The sequence below is a fragment of the Heterocephalus glaber genome, unplaced genomic scaffold, assembly GCF_053883595.1.
Source record: "Heterocephalus glaber isolate CG9 unplaced genomic scaffold, H.glaber_assembly_v1.0 deba00001569, whole genome shotgun sequence".
Lineage (NCBI taxonomy): Eukaryota > Metazoa > Chordata > Mammalia > Rodentia > Bathyergidae > Heterocephalus > Heterocephalus glaber.
In genome coordinates this window covers 1,170,671-1,182,320 of record NW_028258354.1, presented here as the reverse complement: position 1 = coordinate 1,182,320, position 11,650 = coordinate 1,170,671, and the positions used below count along the sequence as shown (strand labels likewise).

Here is an 11,650-nt window from a genome sequence, read left to right as displayed (position 1 = left end):
GGTGAAGTTCTTGGGGTCTTCTATATAGAGTATCATGTCATCAGCAAATAATGACAATTTAACTTCTTCCTTTCCTACCCTCATTCCTTTTATTTCTTTCTCTTGTCTAATTTCTATGGGTAATGTTTCCAGGACTATATTGAACAAGAGTGGTGATAGTGGACATCCTTGTCTTGTTCCTGATTTTAATGTGAAAGATTTCAGTTTCTTCACATTTAGTATGACATTGGCTGTTGGTTTTTCATACATGGCTTTTATCAGTTTGAGATAAAGACCATCTATTCCAATTTTCTGCAGGATTTCATCATGAATGGATGTTGGATTTTGTCTAAATGCTTTTTTTGCATCTATTGAGGTGATCATATGGTTTTTGTTCTTGGCTCTATTGATAATATGAATTCCATTTATCCATTTGTGTATGTTCAACCATTCCTGCTGTCCTGGAATGAATCCCATTTGGTCAGAGTGTATAATCTTCTTGATGATCTTCTGCATTCTATATGCTAGTATCTTATTAAAGAATTTTACATCTATGTTCATTAGTGAGATTGGTCTGTAATTCTCTTTTTTGGTTGGGTCTTTCTCTGATTTGGGGATTAAGATGATGCTTGGTTATGGAAATGATTTTGGGAGTATTGTTTCCCTTTCAATTTCATTGAGGAATTTAAACAGTAGTGCCAGTAGTGCCTCTCTAAATGTCTTGTTGAATTTGGCATTGAAACAATCAGGGCCCGGGCTTTTCCTAGTTGGTAAGTTATTTTTTTTTCTTAAATTCTTTCATTGGTACATTTTAGGCATACAATACATTTACATTTATCATTGGGTGCTTGTACCTGTATAGGATATATCTTGGTTCTTATGTTTTAGCCATTCCCTGTGGTCCCTTCACCACCTCCACTCTTCCCTATTTATAAAGACTTTGTTTCCATTTTTTCCTTTTCTAATAATTTTTCACTTCTTTCCTTTCCCCTTCTCCTCCCACTTCCCCTATCCCTTTGAACTTCTTCTTTCTATTTTAAATTATAAATTATTTGTTTTAATAACTTTAATCCTTACTTACACTTTCAGTTTCTCACATTAGAGAAACTATTCAGTATATACACATGTGTGTCCTATTTATTTCACTTAGGAGCATGACTTCAATATGCATTCATTCAGCTATAAATGTCTCTAGTTTCTTGTTCTTTTTATGAGTAGTACTTTATGAGTGTTTTATAAAAAAACACATTTTCTTTATTTAATCTCCACTTGATGGGCAATTGGGGTATTTCTGAACTTTAGCTGTTGTAAACTGTGCTGCTATAAACTTGGGTGCTCATATATCACTGTGGTATGATTCTTTTAATTCTTTTGGAGAGATATCCAGCAGAGGAATAGCTGGGTCAAATGGGACCTCTAGTCCTAGTTCTTAGAGGTATCTCCATAATGATTTCCACAGTGGTTGCACCAGTCAACACTCCCACCAGCAGTGAAGTAGTCTTCCTCTTTCCCCACAGCCCCACCAGCATTTGTTATTGGTTGATTTCTTGATAGCAGGCATTCTTTCTGGGGTGAGGTAGAATCTCAGTGTTGTTTTCATCTTCATCTTTCAAATGACCAGTGATGTTGAACATTTTTTTCGTATGTTTATTTGCTGTTTTTACTTCTTTGTCTGAGAAATGTCTGTTCATTTCAGATGCCCAGTTTTGGATTGGGTCTTTATATTGGGAGGTCTGATTTTTAAAAGATATTTATGTATTCTAGATAGTAGTTCTTTGTCTGAGGAACAGCTGATAGTTTTTTTCGCACATTGTAGGTTGTCTTTTAGCTCTGTTGGTGGTTTCTCTTGCAGTGCAGGAAATTTTTAGTGAAATGAGATCCCAGTTGTTAACTCTTTATGCTCATTCCCATGCTACTGAGGTTTTTTTCATAATGTCTTTTCCTATGCCATCGCCTTTAATAGTTCTACCTAAATTATCTTCCAATAAGTTTAGTGCTTCTGTTTTAATATTTAGATCTTTGATCCACTTTGATTTTCATTTAGGGCATGGTGAAAGATAGGGGTCTAGGTTTAATCTTTGGTAGACAGAAATTCAGTTTTTCCAGTGCCATTTATTATGGAGGCTACCTTTCCTCCAATTAGGGTGGTTGACTCCTTTGTCAAAGATGAGGTGGCTGAGTATGTCTTGAGTTTTTCTGCATCTTCTAATCTATTCCACTGATCCTCAGGTCTGTTGCTTTGCCAGTTCCATGCTGTTTTTATCACAGTGGTATTGTTGTATACTTTGATGTTGGAGATTGTGATACCGCTGTCATGTCTTTGTTGCCTAGACTTGCTTTTGTTATTCTAGGTCTCTTCTGTTTCCAAATGAATTTTTGGATGGTTTTTTCTAGTTCTGTGAAATATACTGCTAGGAGTTCAATTGGTATTCCATTGAATCTATATAGCAGTTTCAGAAGTATGGCCATCTTTTACTATATTGTTTTTTCCTACCCAGGAGCAAGGGACATCTTTCCATTTTCTTGTATCATCTTCAATCTCTTTTTCAGAGTGCTGTAGTTTTCATTTTTTGGATGCCATTGCAAAAGAAAAATTTCCCCCAATTTCTCTCTCAGTGAGTCTGTTATTTGTGTCCCAGAAGGCTACTGGTTGTTGAACATTGACCTTGTATCCAGCAACTCTGCTGAATCTGTCAATTAAGTCCAGAAGTCTTTTGCAGAACTTTTTGGGTCTTCTATGTAGAGAATCATGTCATCAGCAAATAATGACAATTTAACTTCTTCCTTTCCGATCTTTATTTCTTTTATTTCTTTCTCTTTTCTAATTGCTGTGGCTAATGTTTCCCGAACAATATTGAAGAGAAGTGGTGATAGCGGGGATCCTTGTCTTGTTCCTGATTTTAGCAAGAAAGATTTCAGTTTTTGACCATTCAGTATGATGTTGGATGTTGGTTTTTCATAGATAGCCTTAATCAGGTTGAGATAAAGACCATCTATTCCAATTTTCTGTAGGGTTTTTATTACTAATGAATGCTGGATTTTGTCTAATGCTTTTTCTGCATCTAGTGAGATGATCATATGGTTTTTGTTCTTGACTCTGTGAATACAGTGTGTTACATTTATTGATTTGCATATGTTGAACCATCCTTGCATCCCTGGAATGAATTCCACTTGGTTATGGTGTATGATCTTCTTGATGATCATCTGTATTCTGTTTTCCAGTATCTTATTGAGGAGTTTTGCATCTATGTTTATTAGGGAGATTGACCTGTAGTTCTCTTTTTTGGTTAGCTCTTTCTCTCCTTTTGGAATCAAAGTGATGCTTGCTTCCAGGAATGAATTTGAGAGTATTGCTTCAGTTTCATTTTCATTAAAGAATTTGATGATTAGTGGCATGTGTACTTCCCTAATTTTCTTGTAGAAATCAGAAGTGAAGGCTTCAGGACCTGGGCTTTTCTTTGTAAATTTTTAATTACCTTTTCAATTTCACTGATTGAAATTGGGGTGTTTAGAATTTTTATATGTTCTTTTCTCAACTTTGGTAATTCATATGTATCTTGGAATTTGCCCATTTTTTTCTGTTTTCAATTATATTGGAGTACAGTTCTCAAAGTAGGTATTGATGATGCTCTGGATTCCTGCTGGATCTGTTTGTGATCTCACTTGTTTTGTTCCTAATTGCAAAGAATTGAGCCTTTTCTTTCCTTTTTTTGATAAGTTTGGGCAAGAGTTTGTGAATATTTTTGATTCTTTTGAAGAACCAACTCTCTGATATATTGATTTTTAGTATCATTCTCTTAGTCTCCATTGCACTGATTTTTGCTCTGATCTTTACAATTTCCTCCCTAGTATAAGCTTTGTGCTTTTGTTGCTCTTCTTTTTGAGGAGCTTGAGGTTCAGGATTAGGTTGTTTATTTTAGTTTGTTCGGTTTTCCTAGTACAAACATTCACTGCTATGAATTTCCCTCATAGAACTGCTTTCATTGTTTCCCATAGATTCCTGTATATTGTATTGGCATTGTCATTTAATTGTAGAATCTGTGTAATTTCTTCTTTAATTTTCTTTGTGACCTATTGATTTTTCAGGAGTGTTTTATTCAATTTCCACTTGTTTATGAATTTCTTGCTGTTTCTTATGCTATTTATCTCCAATTTAATTGCACCATAGTCTGATAATATGCAGGAATAATTTCAATTCCTTTTTATGTACTTAAACATGTTCTATGAGCTAGCAAGTGGTCTCTTTGAAGAATGACCTGTGTCCAGCTGAAAAGAATGTGCATTCTGATTTTCTGTGATGGAAGACTATGTAGACATCCATTAAGTCTATTTGTTCAAAATTTTGGCTCAGTTCTAGTGTTTCATTGGTGATTTTCTGTCTAGAAGATTTGTTGATTTGTGACAGTGGGGTATGGAGTTCCCCCGCTACAATTATATTAGTGCTTATTTGGTTTTTCTTGTCCATTAGTATTTGTTTTATATAGTTTTGGGCATTAGTATTTGGTGCATATATATTTATGATTGTCACCTCTTCCTCTTGGATTGTTCCCTTTACAAGGATATAATGACCTTCTTTGCCTGTCTGAATTAGTTTTGTTTTGAAATCTAGATTGTCTGCAAGTGAGTTAGCTACTTCTGTTTTTCTTGAGGTTCCTATGATGTGCAGAACTGTTTTCCATCCTTTCCCCACAGTCTATGAAATTCTTTTTGAATTAAGTGTGTTTCTTGTATACACCATATTGTTGTATCTTGCTTCTGGACTCATTCTGGCATTGTATCTCTTTTGATTGTTGAATTGAGGCTATTGACATTGATGGATATAACTGATATGTGTTGACTTATCCTTGTCATATTATTTTCCTGTTGTTGGCTCTTTTATTTATTAATTTATATCAAAAAAATTTAACTAATTTTATTGGTACATGTTAGGTATACAATATAATGACATTCATCATTGGAAATTTGCATATTTACATAATCTCTCTTTGTTCTTATTTTTTTCCCATTCACCTGCCCTCCGTGCAACCCCTCCATCCTGCCTTATTTACAAAGACTTTGCTTCCATTTTTTTCTCTTTTATTTTTTTGTTTCCCCCCACCCTTTCCTTTTAATTTCTTGTCTTGTCTGATGGCTTTGTTCTCTTTGGCCTCATAGAGTTGTGACCCTTATTGTTTTTTTCTTGGATATTGTTTAGAATTGTTTGAGGTGCTGATTTGGTATTCATGAAGTTTCTCAGGTGTTCATTATTGAGAATATATCTTATTTCCATATCAATTTTGAAACATAGTTTTACAGGATACATCAGTCTAGCTTGGAGGTTGTTTTCTTTTAGGGCTTGAAATACCTCACTCCAGGCTCTCCTTGACTTGAGGATTTGTGTTGAAAAGTCTGCTGTGATTCTGATGGTCTTTCCTTTGTATGTGATTTGTTTCCTTTCTTTAACTATTTGTAGGATTTTGTTCTGCTGGGTTTCTGGAATGTTGACTATTATATGTCTAGGTGTAGATTTCTTTTGATGAAGGCTAGTTGAAGTCCTATATGACTCACTTATCTGTATGTCAAATTTTTTTCGTCTGCTTGGGAAGTTTTCTGCCATTCCTTTTGTGATCAGCTTTTTAAAATTTTATTTGTATTTTCTCCTCTTTTTTCATGGACTCCTATCAGACTTTTGTTATTCTTCTTTATATCACCTAGCAGCTGGTGGATTGATTTCTCATTTTCCCTTACTATTTTCATTAAATGTGTCTTTTCATCATCAGTAACCACATTCCTGTCTTCTATATCTGATATTCTTTCTTCACATTGGCTCTTTCTGCTGTGAATACTTTCAATAGAGTTTTAATCTCCTGGTTATCTGTGTCTATTTCATGGATTCCATTTTTTCCCATGTTGGACATTCATGGTTTCTGTTTCTTTCCTATGCTGGGCATTCATGGCTTCCATTATGATTCTGAGCTCATCTACTTTTTTTTTTTATATGTTTGTGTTCTAGAGTCTCTAATCATGTCTTTCATTCTGCTCATCATCTCTGTATTTATCTCAGAAATTATTTCTGTTTTGAGTTTTTCTAGAGCTTCATTCATCTGTTTTGTTACTTCTTGGGATATCAGTTCATGGTGTTCAGGTGATTGATTATCAGATTTTCCCACCTTGTTGCCCCAGAATTTGCCTTTGGTGATCTGGAAGTCTGGGTTTTCACCTTGTTTAGGTGTCTTCTCTTTCTATTTTTGTTTTCAGTACTATTTTTGATTTAATTCCTGGATTGATACTTCAAATTTGCTTATTGTGAGTATCTTTATTGCTTGTATTTAGAAACCTTATGGAATGATTGCTTCTCAGAGGTGTCTTCCAGATATGGTTCATTTTTTGCTTTTGAGTCTCTAATGAGTCTTAGGCATCTCATTTCCAGTGTACTAGGAAGGACAATTGATTAGATCAATTATGACAACTTAACCCAAGTGATACAATCAGCATCAACAATAGCATCAAACATGTTACAAATGATAATTTGTGGTAGCTATTAATCTGTCACCATTAACCATGAGAACTAGGTGAAAATCAAAGGCTAGCCAAAAATGTGTTTGTAGTAAATAAACCCTTCAATATAGCAAATTTACCTTTCAGGATGAGGAAGTAGAAGTTATTGGGGAGGGCAGTATAGAGAGATACAAGGAGAGGGAAAGGTTAGAAGTGAGGCTAGAGGACACAGGAAGGTCATTCACCATTTGGGAAACTGTAGAGGACAAGAAGAAAAAGAGTAAAGGAACAAAGATGAGAATGGAAGAAGCTAAGAACAATAGGGAAACTGGAAGCTATATTCACTTTCCTATAAAAATAATGATGATTGCGAGAAGGAAAGAGAGAAAAAAATCCTAAACAGGACAAGAAAAAGAAGAAAATGGGAAAGAAATGAAGAACAGGAAGGGAGAGAGAGAAAAAGAAGAAAAGAAAGAAAAAAAGGGCCTCCTTCATGGTATGACTCTGCTGTCACAATAGACACCATGGGCTGTGGTGTGCAGATCTAAGTGGATTAGTCTCAGCAAGCCAGCCATATTCCACTGAGATTCAGGCTGATTTCTTGCTGCAAGGCCCCAGTTGAGCTCCCTGACTTCCTGCAGGATTGAACTCTTCAAGTTTCTGCATATTTCAGTTGCCCTTCCCCAGAAGTGAGTCCAATTCCTATGGGAGGTGCTTATCCCACCAACTTACCAACCACAGTGGTCCAGTGTGCCTTTATTGCAGAGCTTTTCTTCACTTTCCCAGTGGGCTTCAATTTTTCATCAAGGAGCCTCAGAGAGGCCCTCTCCATATTCTTTACTTCTGCTCTATCTTCTGGAGCTCATAACCATGTCCTTTATGGCCCTGGATGCCTCTGTAGTGCAGATGGAGATACCAGCTCAGTCTGCACAGAGGGCAGGGGCACGTCTTCTGTGGGATGGTTCCAGGGAAGGGTGAGGCAGTCCTGGGATCTCCACATGATGATACTGGATGCTGGGGTGGCAGTCTGTGGTGGTGGGTCCTCTGTGTGAAAGGCACTGGGTGCCAGGGAAGCAGTCTGAGTGGTATTATTATATAGCCATATTTTTAATAACTATATTCCTACAGTGTATATTTCCTGGATTTGAGATGAAGTATGAGGGTATCTAGAAATATCTCATCATCCTGTTTGGTCAGAACTCTGTGGGTTCTAATCTCATGAAAACATTGTATTTTTATTGGTGAACATTTGGCATATTTTAATTTGTGTATTTTATTGTATTTTTATTGATTCTAAAATTAAAGATATAAAAGTGCTGGGGATTTAGCTCAGTGGTTCTGCCACCTGCCTTGCAAGTGCAAGGTCCCAAGGTTGATCCCTGGTATGAAAAAAAGAGTCAATAAAATTAAAGCTATAAAGACAATTAAAAATTCTGTCCAGGTACTTTTTTGGAATATTTAAATGGGGGAGGGGGAAGGGATGGGAGGGAAAAGGGATGGAAAGAGGAATGAAGATGTGTTATGTACACATAAGGAGAAAATATTATGTATAGCAAACATGTATTAATAAAGAAGTAAAAAAAACTTTAGCATAGGAAAAATATACATGTATTCTATTAAAATCTGTTTCTGTGGTCATGAAAATAGTTCAGTGTATGATGTCTGGCCCATACCTCAGTAACAACTGGTATATTTGATAGAGATAAAAGTACAAAACTCTTAGAAATGTAGGAAAAATATAGAATAAATAATTTTTGTAGTGAGCTTATTGTAATGTGAACCAATTATACCATATAAATAACTTATTGAACAGGAGTGGTTTGCAATCACTTAAGGATACAAAGAGAAAACTGTAACAAAGAATGATGGTAAGTGTAAAAAAGCCCCCAAAAATTTGGTGTAAGGATAGACAATAAGCCCAATTAGTTAATCACAGGTATTGAGATGATCTCAATTTATTTTTTTTAAAGTTATGTTAAGGTTTGATTACATGTGAAATCATTTCTTGATTTTTGCAGTGTATGAGTATAATATTTCATTATTGATAAATATAAACTTGATAAACTTTCTTTTCTAGAAAACAAAGGATAAAAACCCTGCAGATATAGCTTATGGAAGGCTTTTATTTTTTTAATGAAAACTTGGTTCCTCCACATTAGCAAATCCTGTACTTCTTTAAGAACAGTGAAATTCTTTTGATTGAGTCCTTGAAGGCCTGTTTTACTTGCTTATTCCTCAGTGTGTAAATGAAAGGGTTCAGCATAGGAGCAATGGAAGTAGTGAGGACTGTCACACCCTTGTTAATGGCCACTGATTCCTTTGCTGAAGGCTTAACATAGACAAAGATACAGCTGCCATAGGTGATGGAAATCACAATCATGTGGGATGAGCAGGTAGAAAATGCCTTTTTCCTTTGCTGGATGGAAGGAAACTGTAGAATGGTCTTAATGATATATATGTAGGATTGAACTACACATACAAGGGTCATTATGAAGGTCAACACAGCACTGACTATGACCATCTGCTCAATGAGCCATGTTTCTGAGCATGATATTTTTAGGAGGGGGGCTGCATCACAGATAAAATGGTCAATAACATTAGAGTCACAGAATTTCAGATTTATGCCCAGGCTAAGAGGAGGGAGTATGACCACCAAGCCAGCTATCCAGCAACAAAGGATGAGCCTTCTACAGACCCTGCTGTTCATGATGGTCACATAATGCAGAGGTTTGCAGATGGCCACATATCGGTCATAGGACATGGTGGCCAGGAGATAAAATTCTGTTACACCTAAAAGATCAGTAAAAAATATTTGAATGATACAATTTTCATATGTGATTGTCATGTCACCTGTTGATATGTGGTACAAGTATCTGGGAATACAAGCAGATGTAAATGAGATTTCTAAGAAGGAGAAGTTTTGTAGGAAGAAATACATGGCAGTTTTAAGGTGTGAATTGGTGAAGGTGAGAGAGATGATTGTGAGGTTCCCAGTTATACTCAAAATGTAGGTGAGAATAAAAAAGATGAAAATCACGACCTTCAGTTGTGGGTCATTGGTCAGTCCCAGCAGGATAAATGTAGTCATTGTATGGTTTCTCATAATTGGATCCTTACTTCTATTCTCTCTGCATCTATAATTCAGAGATATTTGCTATGGGGAGAATGGTGTTGACATCACGTAGCAATTCTATGGCTCAAAAATGTATAAAAAATGTATCTGCAAAAATTTTTCTTTGTTTTTAAGCAATATTGTTACATATACCATAGGTTCTGCAGTGGCCTTCTTTTTGTAATTTTAAGAGATATTTAAAAAATCAGATTACTTTATTCATATCATACTTTAATTCCTTTTTCATCACTTTTCATTTCCAATTAATCTTTTGTATTTTTCTTTAACTGAAGTTGAATTCTGCAGCCACGACTTTTACTTCTTGAGCATTTTAATGCCTATATATATATATGGGTTGTTCACTGATAAACTACAAAAATAACCAATATTCTCTTCAGTTTCTCTGTAGGCTCCAATTCCCCCATTAGATCCTTCCTGGGTCGCAGTGATCTATACTAATTAAAAATTAAAAGTTAAAAAATAAGCAATATTGTGGAGCCCACTGTAACAGAATTTTATATCCATTAGGAAATTAACAACTAGAATATATGAGGCACTCAAAAACTTTAATGACAAAAGCAAAGTAATTCAATTTAATAATTGGCAAAGTAACTGAATAGGAATTTCTTAAAAGAAGAAATACAAATGGCTAACAAATACATGATAAGTTTTGAATATGGTTAACCACCAAGAAAATGCTAATAAAACTCCGATGAAATATCATCTCATCTCATTTAGAATATTTACTGTAAAAAAAATCCCCAAAATAATGAATGGTGGAGAGGACATGGAGAAAAAAGTACTCTTATATGCTATTAATAGGAATGTAAACTAAAAGAGCCATTCTGGAGAGAAGTATAGAGGTTCTTCAAAAAAACATGAAATAACATTACTGTATGTTCCAGTTATGTCAGTTTTGAGAAAAGATCCAAAAGAAATTAGATCAACATAACCAAGAATACCATATATCCAAGATTGGCATCAGCCTAGGTGTCCATCAACAGATGATGGATTAAGAATATATGGTACAGTTGCACATGGAATGTTAGCCATAAAGAAGAATGAAATCCTGTCATTTGCACCAAAATGACAGAACTAGAGGACTTTATGTTGTTGGGAGAAATGTTACATAATTTTAGGGAAAAATCATTTGGTTAGCCTAATTCTCCTGCCTACAGCCCAGCTATGGAATTCCAAAACATAATTCCATTTTGGCCTCTGGTCACAACTGAGACCTCAATGATCCAGTGATGCTGTGATGCTCCCGGACAAGATTACACCAGTTGAAGACATCCTGGGAGGAACAAAATCTTCATCTACTCAGTTCCTCATTGTTCTTGGATTGTTACACTGTGTTTATGCCAATGTACTGAACTCTCTGCAAGTTATTTGTTACATCTTGTTTCTCCCAATGTACTGAATAAAAGGTGTGGTAAGCTGGGGGCTTTCGTCTTTGCTGCCCAGAGCAGCACTGATCAGACCCAAAGCTCAGCTTCTTCTGAAAGTCTCATTTTTCTACCTTTCCTGTAACTCACCTTGTGCTGCCATGGCTCGCAGGAGACTAGGACTTACTGCAGAGGTTCTAGTAATGTCCCCTTTTCCTGTTACCTACATTATGTTAAACAAAATAAACCAGACTCAGAAAGAGAAGTTCTGCATATTCTCTTTCATTTGCAGAAGTTAAAAAGAGTTGACCTGAGTGCAGAAAAGTGATTCCTAGAGGTTGGAAAGGGTGTGTGGGGAATACAGGGGAGAAATGGACAAAGAGAATTTGGATTTGACTTGTGCACGATATACATGAGTGGAAACACCACACAGAACTCATTAGTGTGTACAATTAAAACATATTAACCAAGAATAAATAAAATAATTACAAAAATTAAAGAAAAACATCTTGAATTCTGGCAGTATTCGTATTTTTGAACTTCTGTTTTCTAGGAACAATTTTCTTGTTTTCTCTTTCTCCTGTCTCTCTCTCTCATGACTACTTTCTTTTCAAAATTTATGTTCATTGCCTACTGCTGTGTAGCACAGAGACTGTGTTTTGATGAAAAATTTGTTGTTTAGAATGTTAGGGTATGT

The 11,650-nt window shown here is 35.5% G+C and overlaps 1 protein-coding gene across 1 annotated transcript; it reads right to left on the bottom strand.

Annotated features, from left to right (window-relative positions):
* Window positions 1-1,588: 1,588 nt before the first annotated feature.
* Window positions 1,589-9,559, bottom strand: LOC101696825 (olfactory receptor 6C2). The gene is made up of 2 exons (XM_004861406.2): window positions 8,657-9,559; window positions 1,589-1,624 (listed from the first exon to the last, which is right to left on the bottom strand). Exons 1-2 carry the CDS (start codon window positions 9,557-9,559, stop codon window positions 1,589-1,591), a joined length of 939 nt encoding a protein of 312 aa, XP_004861463.2.
* Window positions 9,560-11,650: the final 2,091 nt, after the last annotated feature.

Coding starts and splice junctions, on each gene's coding strand:
- LOC101696825 (XM_004861406.2), bottom strand. CDS start 9,559: ATGAGAAACCATACAATGACTACATTTATCCTGCTGGGACTGACCAAT. Junction 1,625..8,656: donor AACAGGCCTTCAAGGACTCA/ATCAAAAGAATT, acceptor CAGCAAATAAAC/ATACGAAAAAAATGTTCAAC.